General features: G+C 42.6%; 1 protein-coding gene across 1 annotated transcript in view; it reads left to right on the top strand.

Moving 5' to 3' along the window:
• Window positions 1-16,491, top strand: part of EVA1A (eva-1 homolog A, regulator of programmed cell death) — an 814,688-nt gene extending 798,197 nt beyond the window's left edge. Inside the window, exons 7-8 of the mRNA XM_066594304.1 lie at window positions 850-1,014; window positions 11,644-16,491. Of these exons, the coding sequence (XP_066450401.1) occupies window positions 850-1,014; window positions 11,644-12,014 (536 nt within the window). The 3' untranslated portion in view covers window positions 12,015-16,491. The remainder of the gene's footprint in view (window positions 1-849; window positions 1,015-11,643) is intronic.
• Window positions 16,492-16,884: the final 393 nt, after the last annotated feature.

The raw sequence follows: 16,884 nt of genomic DNA, 5'->3' as shown, positions 1-16,884 counted from the left end.
GAAAATAGAGCTGTTTGTTTCCCTTAACATATCTGCTCGGTACACACTGCGGCCCTGAGATCAGCTGATCTGCTAGGGTCCAGGGCGACTGACCCCTCTGATCAACTATTGATCACCTATACTGAGAATAGCCACAGTGGTTCTGGAGGATAGGTCATCAATAGTTAAGATGCAGAAAACCCCTTTAATACACCGTTAAGGCCGGCTTCACACGACCGAATTCCTATTGCGTAATCCGCAATTGGCATCCGCACAAAGGATCCGCAGCGAATTGCACGCATTGAGAGGTATGTAGCTTCACTTTTTCCATCACACTCGCCGACACGGATTGCGTATTCTACAAGCGGAGGACAAATCGCCGCATGGTCTATTTTACTCCAGGCAGAAGTCAATTGAGGCTGTCTGACCTGCAGCCCATATGCAATTAACATTGTATATGGGCCGAGGGTACCCGCCTCATCGCCTAGTGATGGCACGGGAAACACAAATATTAAAAGAAATCTCTGTACTGCACTTGACCACCTGCGGTCATCCGCATTAAAGATAAGAGGGGTCGCCGACCGGGGTCACAGATGGATTCCGCTGCAGCATCCCGCATGCAGAATTTGGTTCGCCCGTATGCAGCCGGCCTAACACAATATACAGCAGAGGCATAGTTTTGCATATAATAAAGGAATGAAGACATTTAATGATGTTGGAACACATCTTCAAAATAATGGATTACCAGTAAATTGTCTTATGTCCCAGACAGAGAGTGATCTATTGTGCATGGTCAAAGGTACATTAACGGGGATATACTGTAATACAACATAGTAGGACTCTCTCTTGACCTTGTGTATTATTATACAGATACGAAGAAAGGACAGGCTGCTGCCTTTTACCCCATCGATGATAACCTCTCTATGGGAGCAATAGATCCTCCTATCTCCAATCAAACTATGGCACCTGTGGGGCAAACCAACTCGGGGATGGCACTCATCAGCAATGTCTTGGCAGCCTACTCTTTTATCACAGGTATGTACTACCTAGACATATTGTACTGCACATATTCCCAATGTTTATGGTTATTATGGAGCCATTGTACACATAAAGAGACTCTATACGGGCCATTATTACAGAAATATCCTCCCTTATGTGCAATGCTCTCTGTAATTTGGCATCTGATGGAACATGGTTCAGAAACTCTGAATGCTTCTTCATGATATTAGGGACATACTGTATGAAGGTAGAGCACGGGCCCAGAACTCGGAACTTGTATGGAGCCATGATACATTCTAGAGGGAACCTGAGAAAATCTGAAATCTACCTCCTCCCTTGCAGAAAATGACGTTCAGTCTCTCTATCGATCTTTATACTGCAGCTCTAATGAAGAGAGCCCAACGATCTGCCTTAAAGGGGTTGTTTCATGGAGACAACACTTTTTAAAATGGAAGGCAGCCCAGTAATTAGCTGATCAGTATGAGTCTGGTGTCCCTAATCCACGGTGTTCGCTCTGTCACTTGGGAAAGCCATTGCAGCCCACTATTGATTGTACTGTTACGTAGTGTCTCGAAAACCTCATCACAAAAGAGATGGTCAGCACTGCTTCAATGATAGCCACTAAAGAACAAGCCAGGAGAGGTGTTACAAGTTAGTGGTGGTCCGCAAAAATGAAAGATTTGCTAATCGTAGCCAAGTCAATGTGAGAAGATATGACACTGGACATTTTTTCACCTGGACTTGGTTACATAGTGGCTAGTCAAATGAATACTGGTCCATGTAATGCATGGACTAGACAGGTTATCCACAATGAGAGCTACTCTTAAGGAATCGGTCATGATTATGGCTCACAGAGGGTGGTCATTATCAGGGGACCACCATCACTCACATTAGTATGGCCAAATAGGGCATATGAATAAGGTTTGCCTTTGTGGGACAACCCCTTTTAAGGGGATGAAATTTTAATGGGATTGAGCTGCAATACCAAACACAACGTATGGACAAGAGTAGTGTGGTGTCTTGGAATGAGATGCAATCCTTTAATTCTAATCCCAGGCAAAAATTCGAGCTATACTTTTTTTTTTTTCAGTGGAGAACCAGCTGGTTACATGGACCACTATTCATTTGACCAACCACCATGTAACCAAGTCAAGGTGAAATAACAACCATTGCTGTATTTTTTCACATTGACTTGGCTACTACAGCTTTGTGTTGTGCAGAGTGTTAAAGCAGCAGAAATGCAGTCCTAAGCTCTCGCTCACAACCTGAAGGTTGCAAGTTCAATCCCCGCGTGGCTTAGGTAGCTGCCTCAAAGTTGACTCAGCCTTCCACATTACGAGGTCAGCAAAATGAGAACCCAGCTTGCTGGGGGGTAATAAACATATTACCTGAAAGCGCTGCGGAATAAGTTGGCGCTATACAAATAAGATTTATTTTTACTTGCTATTGTCAAATCGTTCTTTTTTTGCGGACCACCACCAGCTTGTAAGAACTATCCTAGCTTGTCCTTCTCTAAGTGGCTATCAATGAAACAGTGCTGACCGCTTGTCTTGGAATGCGAAGCAGTCCTTTAATCCTAATCCAAGACAACCTCTAATGTGTTCATTTTCGCCCCATAAACTATTGGTGTCCCTTGGGCCCTCTCAAGCATTTGGCTCTGAGAGGCGGTATGATCTCTGCATCCCATGTTGTTACAGCCTCGGATGGGGCCATGTGACTTTTTTTTGTTTCCCCATCTCATTTAGAGATGAGCCAAGCCTTAGAATTTGGCTTCTTCCCAGGGACACTCCTCCAGTTACCAGGATCCAGAACAGCAGCAGAGGGCCATTTGTCCTGATACATATTTGAGTCCGCTTTCCGTGGTGTGATTACGGGCTGTAATCCACATGTTATTAGAAGGAGCCTGGTTTTCTCCTAGATGAAAGCTCTCCTTTTATTCAATCGGATGTCTCTAATAGCTTTGTTTGCAGATGAGTAATGTCTTCTGGCTTCAGCTCAGGTCCAGAGAACTACATTTCCAAATATAACTGAAAGTAAAACAAACATGCTATTACATATTTGGAAATATTTAGTCCTGATGTTTTCTGTATCATGGCTAACCCAAGAAGCTAAACCCAAGATCTGCTGAGAGGCCGGAGGGGCGTTCAATGCAAGGATCTGTAATCAGAGCATTAACTGCACAGGATATTGTTTTTTGCCGGTTAGTGTTCTTGTTTTGCTCTGATCTATTCAAATCCCATCAAGATTTTGGAATGGTTTCATTCAATAAACGGCAAAAGTGGATCATTCTTGCAAAAGTAAAGCCACACATTTACTGTTCATTCTACTAATGATAATTCTACAGTAGCAGGATCAAACGATAAAGATCAATAATAACTTATATACAGTACTAGCTGATATACCCGGCCTCGCCCGAGTTAATTTGGCGCAGGTGTTTACGTGTTTGGAAAGAAAATTTTATGAAGTGGTTGTTACTTTAGAGGAACCAAGGAATAAAATATGTATACACATAGAGGAGTGTTAGATTCTCTTCAGACTGCATGTACCAATGTCCCTTTGCAGAATGTGCCACCCCTCCCATTCTCCTCATTTAGGACCTAAAGAATGCTTCCGCCAAATTTCATGCTTTTATGACAATGGCAAGTTAGATTACATAGGGGGGCACTTAGTTTTGCAATCAGCATTGCCTAATCGCATTGCGACCCCTTTTCTTTTCGGATGTAGGGCCTAAAGTTGCCTCTGTCAAATTTCATGCTTTTATGCCACCGGGAAGCTACATTACATAGGGGTGCACTTACTTTTGCAATTGAATATTTAAGTTGCAACCCCTTGACGTTTCCTATTTAGGACCTAAAGAATGGTTGTGCCAAAATGTATGTTTGTACGACACCGAGAAGTTAGAGAATTAGATTAGTACCATGTTTTCCTGAAAATAAGACACTGTCTTATATTAATTTTTGCTCTAAAAGAGGCACAGTGTCTTTTTATTGGGGAGGGGGCCTTATACTCACCTGGTCCGCGGCGTCTCAATGCATTGCGATGGTCTCCGGCGGCGCTGCGGCAAACTGCAGTGTCCTCATCGGTCATCTTTGCTTCCTTCTGGGGATGGGGCTTTGAATACCCTGCCTCCAGCAAAGCGAGCACTGTGAATGGCTCGTTGAGCACCAGCAGCCAGTCACAGCCGACGCTTGATGAGCCTTATCGGAGTATTCAAAGCCCAGTCACCAGAAAGAAGCAGAGATGGCAGATGGGGAGGACACTGCAGTTTGCTGCAGCGCCGCTGGAGACCATCGGGACGCGATGGACAAGGTAAATATTGATTTTTTTATTTTTTTATTTTTATGCAGGTTAGCCAGGTCTTCTTTTCAGAGGAGGCTGTATATTTCAAGCCTCCCCCAAAAACCGGGGTAGGTCTTATCAGGGTAGGACATATTATTTGGGGAAACATGGCACATTACACAGGAGTGCTGATACTTTTGCACATAGCATTGAATAATTGAGTTGTGACCCCTTTACTTTTCCTATTTAGAATGCTCTGGACAAATTTCATATTTGTACAACACTGGGAAGTTAGAGAATTAGTGGCCAGTTAACCAGTGAGGGCTTTCACCTTTATATAGATAAAGATATAGCATTCATTTATAGTTGGCAACTAATAAGATAAAAATATTGGCTTTAGCCACCACTAGATGGAGCTGAAGAGTTAACTGTATACAGTTTGTTTTATCTCTTAATTTTGTCTATGTAGGGAATTCAAGGTACTTTTTTTTTTTTTAGAAAACCACAGCTCCAATTGCCAAGGGATTCAGCCAATCATTTTATCCATAACCCGACAAATACGAAAATAATTTTTTTTCCAATATGTGAAGATCTCATTGCCCTAGGACCCTGAGTGTCAGTTTGTCATTTTTCTGTTATATCATGCTACAGTGCTAATGTTCTAGAATCTCCAGGTATTGGTGTGCCATGTCCTAGAACCCTTCCCCCTCATATCTGTGTGCCATTGTTTTGGGAATCTGAGTGTTTTTTCATTTTTATTTTACCCTTAAGGTGCCTTTACACAGGACAATTATTGCCCGGATTTCCCTGGAAACAGCAAATTCGACCGATAATCATCCCATGTACACGTGGCCCCCTACCGGGCACTGAGCAGGAAATCACTCACTTGCAGTTGCTTAATTTTTAGAAGTCGTTCTGTGCAATGTTACATGCAGCGGACATCTCCGTTCTTACTGTAGTGGCCAAGTTTGGTATTGCAGGCATTGAAATGAATGGGAACTTTCCTGTAGTACCAAGCTTGGCCACTGCAGTGGTAATAAAGCTGTCTGCTTCCTGCAGAAATCAATTCAGTACACAAGCATGCCGGCCTGGCAAGCAGCTGATCGACAGGGGTCCCAGTCAGCAGACCCCACCAATCTACTATTGAGAATTATCCTGAGTAGAACCTATCCATAGTTTAGCACTTAAAAAGGTCGTCCAGTTGCAGAGTATCTTTGTTCTACACCATTGAGTCCTTTTTGTAGAACCCAAATGTGACTGTATCATTGCTATATGGAAGTGTCTGTTCACACGGCAGAAATCTGTGTAGAAAAACTCCAATTTAGAGAGAAATCCGCATCTAAAAGCTGTAGATTTGATCATGGATTTTTAACGGGAGTTTCCTATTTTAAAGCACGGAGTTGCAGGGGATTCCGCACAGATCTCCAATTTGATGACCTGCTTGTTTCCATGATGCACATTTTAGAATTTAGGGCATATGAACCACAATACCGATTTTGAAAACAATGGAATGTGGATTCTGGTATGGAATAAACGTAGATTCTGCCCCAAAATTCATGTGACAATCCTCCATGTGAATATACCTTTAGTATGATGGCGGATTTGTTTCAGATCTTCAACTGTGTGTAACTTTTCTTGGACATCAAGTGTCCATTTATCATTTTTCCTGTTACTCCATGTACCATTACAACCCCAAGGGTCGTCCTATATGACTCAACTGGAGTTGTGTAATGAGCAGCCTGCTGGTTTACCTAGCTTTCACACGAGCCAATTCAGACAGTATTGGCTATGAATGCTCATTCATCCCATTCACATGGGAAGATGTGCCACACAATAGATGAAATCTCGAAACAAAAAAGTGTTTGCCCATTCGTTGGCTGATTGATGGCCTCTTCACATGGCCCAATGGCTGGGCAAACAACTGTTTTCCGAATGTTCTTGCCCAGCCATTGGTCCATGTAAAAGGTCAAATCAGTGTTTTGTTTAGGATTGTTTTGCGACCTTGTCGTGCCTCTTTGACCCAAATTCTAAAACTAGGGATAAAATTCAGCTTTCCTTCCTAATCCACAATATTTAACTGTTTTAGAGCAACTGGCGTGTAATAAGATCAGCCATCTGGCCTTTTTATATAAGATCCAAAAGGACTATATAGGAGTACAGATACTTAACACCGCTGACTAGTCAAAATAGAAATTCTATCAGTCGTCCGGCTTCCACATCCTCACAATGACACTGTAAGTGGCCAGAACTACTGATGAAATAATAGCTGTGTGCACTTTTGGCTCGGCTAATCGTAGACTTTGCACCTGCTAAACTATTGGCCATTAGTCGTCCAGCACAGCTGTCTTACTCCTATAAATACTGGGACATTCCTTCACAAGCCGCAAAACCCTATTTACTCGTCTGAGTTGTCGAATGATTGTATTTATGTGTTGCAATGTTACAAGTGGAGTCTTAAAAGGTCCAACAGCTGTAGAGAAGAAGTCTGAACATGAAAGGATCATGTGAGACTAGGGCTGTAAACAGCCATCCCATATGTTGTGGGATCTGTCTGAAGTGCCCTCGTGTAACTGTTATAGATGATCTATTAGGCACGTTTCATATCTAGGAATCTTAGGATATTCTTACGAGAAGAAAGAAGCTGTCCTTGCTCGTTTTACCTAAATAGGCAATGAACATGGGAAGTGAATGGCAACTTAATCAATGCAAATAGAAATAATTCACTTTAATGTGGAACATGCTTCCAGAATTAGGAGTTGTCCAGCTTTCCTCAGGATAGGCCGCCAATAGTAAATTGGTGTGGATACAAACTGAATGAAATCTTTGTACGGAATACCAAGCTGGCCACTATAGTGGGAACAGAGCTGTGTGCTTTACACACACACCAACTCCATACACTGGCCTGATGACCAGTTGATTAGCTGGGGATCCTAAGTCAACAATTGTTTAAAGCTGGATAAGCCCTTTTAGGCCTCATGTCCACGGGGAAAATCGGGCCCGCTACGGATTCTACATGTAGAATCCGTAGCGGGTCCCTCCTGCCCCGCGGACATGAGCGCTGAAAATAAGAATAAATGAGAATAAACTCACCTCCCATCCGCTCCGTTTCTTATTTGCGTCGCGGCCGGATCTCTTTCTTCGGTCGGCGGATGAATTCTTCACGCCGGTGGCACGTCGCCGGCACGTCGTCGACGTGCCGCGCTCATGCGCCGGGCACATCCACCGAGCCGAAGCAAGGGAGATGCGGCCGTAAGGAAGGGAAGACCTTCCCGGCCCGCTGCGGGTGAGTAAATGCTTTTAAATTCCTATTTTAGGTCTCCCGCGGATCCGGACGGCTTCCATAGGCTTCAATAGAAGCCCGCGGGAGCCGTCCCCGCGGGAGACCCGCATGAAAATGGAGGATGGTCCAGATTTTTTCATGCTCCATTTTTTTTTAAATCACTTTTATTGACGATCCGCGGGTATTTATCTACCCCGCGGGTGGTCAATGCATCCCTATGGGGTGCGGATCCGCGCGTGGCAGAAGAGTTAAAATCCGCTGCGGATTTTAATTCTTATTTTCCCCGTGGACATGAGCCCTTAATGTTGATGAATGGACAGTACTTATACTGCATTGTTTGGAGTGTGACTGCAGGATCAGACTACATTTGGTTTATTTGTAGTCTGTTACCATGGAGACATATAGGTCTGCTAAGGAGCTGTATGCACAAAATGGTAAGAGATTTTTAATCAAGACTATTTACACAGTTGTCTCGTTTTAAATTTTAGATGTAGTGGGACCAACCATGTTGGGTTTTGGAGTTAAATATACTCACTCTGGTCATGCATCCTTGAGCCCAGTAGATTGGATGTGCTATGACTTTTAGGTTAGACCACTTGGAGTAGAATAGTGTGATGGGTTATTTCAGAGTAGGGATAGAGGCAAAAATCTTTAAAAGGTGACTTGGCTCCCTAGTGTATGACTTAAATATATTGAATTCTCCACAGTCTATATTTTCTCCGGCGGAGAGTCTAATAATGTTGGTGTGTTTTAAGGCAATACAAAATTCAGAAGCATCTCTATATTGAACTACCAAGACCTTAACCCTTTCCAATCCACTGTCTGACCTCTGAAGACATTATGATTTAAGGCTGTACAGCTCTGATGTTGGAAGACGGCCGTCGGGGTTCTTTTACTGTATATTGCCAGCCTTTCTGCTGTTGGAGCCTATCCAACGTGTCACCTCATGCAGTACTGGCTTTAGCCAGCATATAGCGCCATTGTATAATGGCAGAAAAAGAGTAAGCCCCCTAGGAAAACCAGGATACAAATTGGATAGGAAAGGGTTATTAATCTCTTCCTTTGAGCTGCAGTCTTGCAACAAATAAGTCTTTTTCTCAATCCGATTCCCATCTTCAACCCCTTACATGCTGGGATCAATGCTGATCATGGCATGTAAGCAATATGGTGTCATCGGTTCTCCACCACCCACTCGTGGATAGTCTATGGGTTTCCATGGCAACTGGAGATCTAATAATGGCTACTGGGTCTGGGCCATGGCTTGTGATTGCTGTGATAAGAGCTGATGCCTTTTTTTTTCGTATTGTATTCCCCCCCCCCCCCCCGAATGGAATGAATAAAAACTACAGTTCATCATGTAATGACCAAACCCTCAACGACTATGGTGACTGAAAGAGGGAGAGAGAGATCTCCCCGCCGGCCCCCCAATCTTTAGAGACGAGCGGGGAGATGCTCGGCTAAGGCACTACTCGCTCGAGTAATGTGCCTTAGCGAGTATACTCGCTCATCTCTACTTTTAACCCTTTGCAATCCAATTTTAGATTCAGGGTTTCCTAGGGAGCTTTCTCCTTCTGCCATTATACAATGGCACCATCTGCTGGCTAGAGCCAGTACTGCGGTATGGGACATGCTAAAGAGACCCACGACAACAGAGTGGCCAGTAATCTACAATAAGAATACCCTGCCGTACGTCTTCTGACATCGGAGCTGTACAGCCTTCAATCAGAATGTCTTTAGATGTCAAACAGTGGATTGGAAAGGGTTAAAATGTGGAGATGAAAATAACAAAAAATCATTGCATCATTAATTACCAAGCGAAGCCCTATTCTTAAAGGGTTAAACCCATGACCATAACTCATATATAAATTAATTTTTAAACGGGAATGGGGCGATTCCCCTCACCCCCATTTAATTGGAAATTCACCAAAAGTCATCTTGTGATAAGTACATTGACGACGTTGGTAGAGTCCATGTTGTCGGACTTCCGTTTTTTAAACATGGATAGTTGAGCCTTATTTTGATTTAGTAGCGCTATCTCCAAACCATTCCCTACAGGAGATGAGGAAGTTTTGCCATTCAACTCTGCGGAACATGTGATGACCTCAGCTCAATGGAAGATGCTTTTGTACACTGGTGGGCTAGTCCCACGCCGTATTCAAGATCGTATATTGGTGTTATGATAATTAGATTGCAAGCTACACTGCTTAGGAAAGAATGAAATTCTCTAACCACTCAATAATGCAGAATATTGTGAGGTTTCTGAAGATCTCCTCCAGCAGCTCTGGGGCTTTTATCTTGATTAACTAGATGCCATGAAAACGTCTGCAGTCGATATTTAACATGTAGATAAAGAAAGAGATAATATTAAATGTCCTCTTGTGAATCGGCAAGGTTCTTCTTTCTCATATTGCACAATGGGCCAATGTTCTGGACTGCAGTTCACTTTATTAAGTTCCCGAATGCATGCCTTGCCATAGAATCTAATTTTTCCGGCTATTTGCCAAGCTGCCGCCGTACAGGAAGGGCAGATATAATTGAGAGAGTACAGGAGGCTCAGAACAGAATTACATGTAAGTGATAAGTCAAACCTCGGTCATGCAGGAATTTCATTTTTCGGTGGTCTGGGCACAGGGCCAAAGTGGGTCGTCTAAATGAATGTATGTTGTTAAGAGATTAACTTTCATTATTTGGGATGGGATTGAAGCAGATATGTCAGACAAGCAGACCATTGTCCTAGTAGGGTTATACATTATAGGTATTGCGTGCAGAACTTAATTCAGATTATTTTCCAATTGTATATATTAATCATTCTAGATATTGAATCTGTTGTCCTGTTCAGGATCCTCATCAATTTGCTGAGTGTGGTTACAATGAGCGTCCTGTTCATTGAAGGACCTGGAATGCCAATACATTACACAAGCAACCTATTGATTTCAATAAGACCTATGTAATACTTAAAGGCATTGTCCCACTTCTGGCTATTAATGGCCTATCCTGAGGATAGGTAATCCATAAAGGCTTGACAGGGGTCCATCAACTGGGACCCTCTAATGGCCAGTTGTTCCTCAGGGCTGCTATCTTTGTGTACTGAGCTGCTTTGCTGCAGGAAGCAGACAGCTCTATACATTGCACAGTGGCCCAAGTTGGTACTGCAGGTTGAGTCCTATTGAAGTAAATGGGACTCAGCCTGCAATAGCAATCCAAGCCATTGCACATTGTACAGAGCTATCTGCTTCCTATAGAAATACAGCTCAGTACACAGACAGCAGCCCGAGGAAACATCTGATCACCAGAGGACCCCCACCCATAATGGCCTATCCTGAGGATAAGACATGAATAGCTAGAAGTGGGACAACCCTTTTAAATTCTCTACAGTGCCCCCACAGGGGAAATTAAACAGACCACGGCAGCTCGTTGATTATTCCACTAGCTACGCATCTTAGATTACACATGCTTTGCCAGGACTCCCTTCATTCTGACATCCCTGCTGGGGAAGAAGTGACCTCACAGTGACAGGCATAGGCGAAAACAAGACCTCCAATCTCAAGATTAGTGGGGGGTCTCGCCACTAATCAGCATGCTATCTTCTATCCCTTGGATAGGGAATAACTTGTGATTCTGGTTCAACCCCTTTAAGATCACCCATGTTTATGGAGGAGCCGAGAGAGAGAGAGTCATCCAACAGCTATCGTATGTTATGGATAGCTTTAGATGTCAGCATTGTTGGTAGGTAACCATTGCAATCCGGATGATTGTAGCACAGGAACAATGCACGTAGCAACTTCATCTACTGGTCACATTGGTTCAAACATTTCCTACAAACTTGGCCAAAATGAAGCCAAAATTGGTTGGGTCTGATGTTTTTATACATTTTGTTCTTTTTTATGTACATTTTTGTAACCTGCTAATTGTTAATGGTGGGAATCTGTGACTATTTAATAGCTGTTACTGTCATTCATTATTGAGCCCTGAGATAATTACCAAATAAATAAAGCACAATGGACAATGCTGGAAGAAGGAGGAAGGTCATTCATTATAAATTGGTTTAAAAATGTTTTCATGTTTTTGTTCCGTCGCCCTGACACGTCTTTCTGATTTATTTGTAGAAAACCCGGAGAGAGCGGCTTTGTATTTCGTATCTGGAGTGTGCATTGGCCTAATTCTGACACTAGTGGCTTTAGTGATGAGGATATCCTGTCAGACGGACTGTAAGAGGTCCACAGTGAAGAAGAACCCCAGGAAACAGGAGAGCGACAGTGACACCAGCGACAGCGACGATGACTCGGACACAACCTCCGACCTCTCAGCCAGGAGGCACAGACGATTTGAGAGGACTTTGAATATGAACGTTTTTACGTCTGCTGAAGAACTTGAAAGAGCACAAAGGCTCGAAGAAAGAGAACGTATCATTCGGGAGATTTGGATGAACGGACAACCGGATATCCCAGGAACAAGGAGCCTTAACCGTTATTATTAGGAATCCCTCTGTTCTCTTGAACAAACTGCGATTAACAATGGGAAACTTGTATTTTCTGACAGACGGGGACAGGAAATCTAGAGAAAGCAATTATTTATGAGTGCAAACTGAGCAATTCCTCAGTATTGAGATCCTTGGAACAACATAAACATGATAATTATTCCCGTTGTTCGAGTGGACAATTGACAGAAGGCCACTACTGGTTACCCCAGAGGACAATTGACAGAAGATCTCTGGCTATGTGACCGTCTTCATCAAAGCACTAGTGATGTTGTCCGAGGCAGGTCCTTGATGACTCTCCATGTTCTCCACTTGGGGCTACGTTACCAGCATGGACAATGGAACAATACAATGCAGGACTTTCTTAGAACAATTTTGGGCATTTTTCTTTTGGGTAGAGAGCAACCAGAAGGACAGTTTGTTTCTTGCAGGCATAAAATCCTCTTGGTGATTGTACAGTATGTGATATTTAATAGGTGTTTGAAATCTTCCTGTTTTTGGCAGCATTTAGAACTGACACCTCAGGGATGAAGTACTGTTGTATTTTCATAAGCTTTCATGGTCAGTGTATGGTATTCCTTACAGAGTTGGATTTACAATTTAGGAGCTTTCAGGCAGCTGTTGACATGGTTGGAATAAATGGTGGTAATAGATCAAAGTAAAGCTGGCCATACACATTAAATCACACTAGACTGAGTCTGACCATTTAGGTGGGTGGACCTCACAGTGACCCCCAATGCAAATCATTGGAGGCAAAAAGGATCAGGCCAGTTGGATTTCAACCTATCTAATCCCTTATTTTCTTGGTAGAGGGAAATGTCTATCAGGTGTTTATTCACCTCGGCCTTTTGAAATAAAAATGTTTGTTATAGAGTTGGCAGAGAGCTGCTGACCGAATGAGGATGAGAATTTGGCCAAAGCTATCTAATGTGTATTTCCAGCTTATAGAGTTATTCATAAATTGAATGCATATTGCTGATATTTGCCATCACTTTGTGATCAGTGAGATGACTGGGAACCATGGGGCCACTGTGCTAGTTTAGCTGTTCCTAGCTACCCACTGTGCAACTCCAATACGGCCCTATTCAGCTGCGGTTGATACTTCAATACCAATGACCAGATCCCGGTGGATGTGAGCCTCTATGGGGTTATATAGTCACAGCGGCCTCTCTGCTTAACGGGCACTTAACTTGAGAAGCAAAGAGCATGTTTGGGTCTCTATGGACCCTCCAAGTCTGATACAGTAGGCCTGGCCATCTGCACAAGTTTCTGTAATGCTGACCTTCTTTCCTGACCATACCTCATTTTTGAGAAGATCATTATTGGTAATAGAGGAGTTGTCTGCCTGTTCACTACGGCTGCCAGGTCAATTTAGTTGTGTAGTGTATAGTTAACTGTTCTTACTTTTTTGGCAACTAGAGATTTTTTTATAGCTTCTTTACGTCCATCATCTACGTTACATAAAATTTGTAAATTTTGGAATATATTGATGATTATTTCTTACAAAGCTAATGCATATTCAATGCATATAGTAAATTATACAAATGGAAGATGATATAATGCCCCTGCAGTGCCACCTATTAGAAGCTAGTTTTCCCACAAGTCAATATCAAGGCTAAGAGCCAAACCAAAATCTTTTCTATAAGGGACAGACCGACTCTTTCTGGGATTTTGTCTTTCATCAGTAGGCTTCTGGTTGGATGGTCAAGAAGCTTGCGATCTGAGTTGAGAGGAGTACTTTTTCTCCTTGTGGGCAATGCCAAGTAGGTGTAAGGAAACCTATAGGTCATGCAATGCTCCTCTGGGAAATTTAGAGCATTGCATGACCTGTAAGTTTCCTTACCCTACTTGGTGTTCTCCACAAGGAGAAACTGCACCCCTACGGACTATGTAAGGGAGAACTTAGAGGAAACAATAATACCATCCCATTACTGTAGATGTGTGAGCTTCATAGTATTTAGCTCTACAAACTTTGGTCTCTGCCCTGAAAAGTAGTCAACTGAGTTTATAAGCAACTCTCTAAATTGCTTATGACCAGAGGCGTAACTTGAAGCTCCCGGGCCCCAATGCAAAACCTGTAACAGGGCCCCTAACTATAGTACTGGGCTCCCTATATGGAGAAGAGAGGCCTTATGGGCCCCCTAAGGCTCCTGGGCCCGGGTGCAACCGCATCCCCTGCATCCTCTATAGTTACACCCCTGCTTATGACTTCTATCTACTTCTATGGGGCATGACTGTTGCAGTCAACAGAGGTCAATGCACTCCCTTCGAAAAAGTATCATTTATAGACTATACAAAGTGAAGAGTTATATACCCTAAATATATTTGTATAAAGCATATATAATATATAAATATTAAACTAACAGGGAAATTAAGACTTGAACAACACCGATCACCCCGTATTTATTATAGATAGTTACTATTTCACTATGCCTTTCATAAGCTCCATAAGTCCATTCTATTGCATGTACTTCTCCGAAAAATGTAGATGAATTTAAAGGTACACTCCAGGCAAATCTGATACATGGGGCCGGCCATGAGACATGGACTTCTCTGATGTTCTTACTATCCCTGTGTCCCACCCCTTTAAACACCACCCTGATCATAACACAGTGTATATACTTTGTGGGGAGTGTTCCTTTAATATACAAGGTAATCCACAAGTCAGTCACCTCCCAAACACATTAATGCTATATATGTAGATATAATTTACATTAAAAGCCAAGTGACTTTGTAAATGCATTGCATTATTTATCTTGTACTGATCCTGAGTTAAAGCCTGTACTGTATATACTCCAGAGCTGCATTCACAAATTTGCAGGCTTCAAAGCTGAAATCTCTAAGCCTTTCTTTGCTGGCTCAGTGCGGCTTTAGTAGCTTTCATTGTAAGAAGTGTCAACTTTATAATGGGCACTATATACTAACATGATGTAAGAATTATAAAAGAACAAGAGCACCACTAAGTTGGGTATGTCCGATGACAATCTTGTTGACTGTTTCCTGTAACAACCAGAATTGTGAATTCAGCCCTTGAGTATTAATGTTTTAGATCATACATCATATCTATATACACAACGTAAAATGATGTTTAAAGCTGGACAGTAGTACTGAACAAACCGAAACTATTGAATCCTGTTTTGGGTTAAACCTTGCTAAAAGTTGAGTTTGGCGCAAACCTGAACCTCAGGCAGTTCGTCTTGGCCGGACCTCTCTTATTCCCCTGCTTCTTCTTTCTTCTTCTTCTTCCTCCTTCTTCTTTTTCTATTTTTCTCTTTCTTTGTCCTTCTCTTCCTCCTCTTTCTTCTTCTTCTCCTTCCTCCTCCCCCTTCTTCCTTCTTCTTCTACTTCTGATGATCATCTTTCTTCAGTGTTCTACACCAGTTTCAGGGGGATTGGTAAAATTCAGGTACACTTTGAACTAATTTAGACAGAATTGAACTTTTTTGCCTAAATTCAGTGAACCAGCTGACCCAAACTATTAGCTCATCACTACTGAACATAACAGTAGTGAAGAGACTATCCAACATTTAGGAGGACCTCTCCTATAGTAAAGTCAGCAAGGCTGGTTGTATAGCCCCTGCTGCCTCTATAGCTGCTTTTCCTTTCATACTCACTCCCATTTGGCTGAACGGGCTCTTCTTAGATCCAGCTCTGGGAACTGTAAATCTCTTAATGAGTGAAGTCAGACTTCATTGTCAGTGGGCGGTGGGGAACTCCTTTTGGCAGGTTCACAGCGCCGGGAGCCAAATCTAAGAAAAGCTCATACAGGTGAATAGGGGTGATTATGTAGAGAATGCAAGTGGTGATAAAATCGGTAAAGCTATGCAGCCATTTCTGTTGGTTTTACAAGTTGACAGGCCCACTTTTAAGGGCAAGTATTAGACAAAAATATGCACCAATGAGGGATGCTACTGAATCCCTTTGCCAGCTTTAACTCTTGATATGCCAAGGCAAATACAAATAGGTGGAGGTGCTGAGATCAGCTGGAAATACCCAAACTGGAGCTCAAGCCTGTGTTGGCGATGTAGGCTGCATAGGGCTCGCTCGGTTATCATATTGCCCTGTCCAGCATAAGCTTCAGGTCAACAGATATTCTCTGAAATGGTGGCATTCGGGTAAGCAAAACTTTTGAGCGCTCCATAGGACTGGCCAAATGCTGAATTTTCATTTTTCGAGTTTCCCTTCAAGTTCCAAATTATAAATCCAACTCTGTGTATATATTGATATGAAATGAAGGTCTCCCTGTGACTTGTATGGAGTGGTGACCCTGAGCTATGAGTGATGTGTCAGATCATAACAACCTCAGCGAGGTTGAACTGTTTTTAAATATATATATATATGTATTTTTGGAAATGCTGCACAATCATGTGCCTTATTGAGTATCTGTTGGTCGAGCTATGTTTCCTTACTGAACGGCAATGCACAATATTTTTATATATTTTATTAAAGGAATAAAAATCATATTTGTATGTTGAAAGTGGAGCGAGATGGAATGTGATGGAAAGAAGTAAATAAAACAAGAACTTGTTTCTAATTGCTAAGTTATACAATACTTAGATGTATAAAAAAACGGTGTTCTTAAAGGGATTGTCCAGTTGTAAACTATTGATGGCCTGTCCTCAGGATAGGTCATCAATAGTAGGTCACTGGGGGTCTGTCAACCCGAGAACCCTGCTGATCAGCTGTTCGCCGAACAGGTGCGCACAGGTGCTGAGCTGATTTCTGCAAGAAGCAGGCAGCTCTGTTATTACTGCAATGGTGCTGCTTGGTATTGCAGGTCAAGTTCCAGTTCACCTCAGTGAGAACTTGGCCTGCAATTCTAAGCCTGGCCACTGCAGTGGGAGTGGAGCTGCCTGCTTCTTGCAGAAAT

This window comes from Eleutherodactylus coqui, chromosome 1, assembly GCF_035609145.1.
Source record: "Eleutherodactylus coqui strain aEleCoq1 chromosome 1, aEleCoq1.hap1, whole genome shotgun sequence".
Lineage (NCBI taxonomy): Eukaryota > Metazoa > Chordata > Amphibia > Anura > Eleutherodactylidae > Eleutherodactylus > Eleutherodactylus coqui.
Note: the sequence above shows the minus strand (reverse complement) of the source record. Positions and strands in the feature narration are given on the sequence as shown.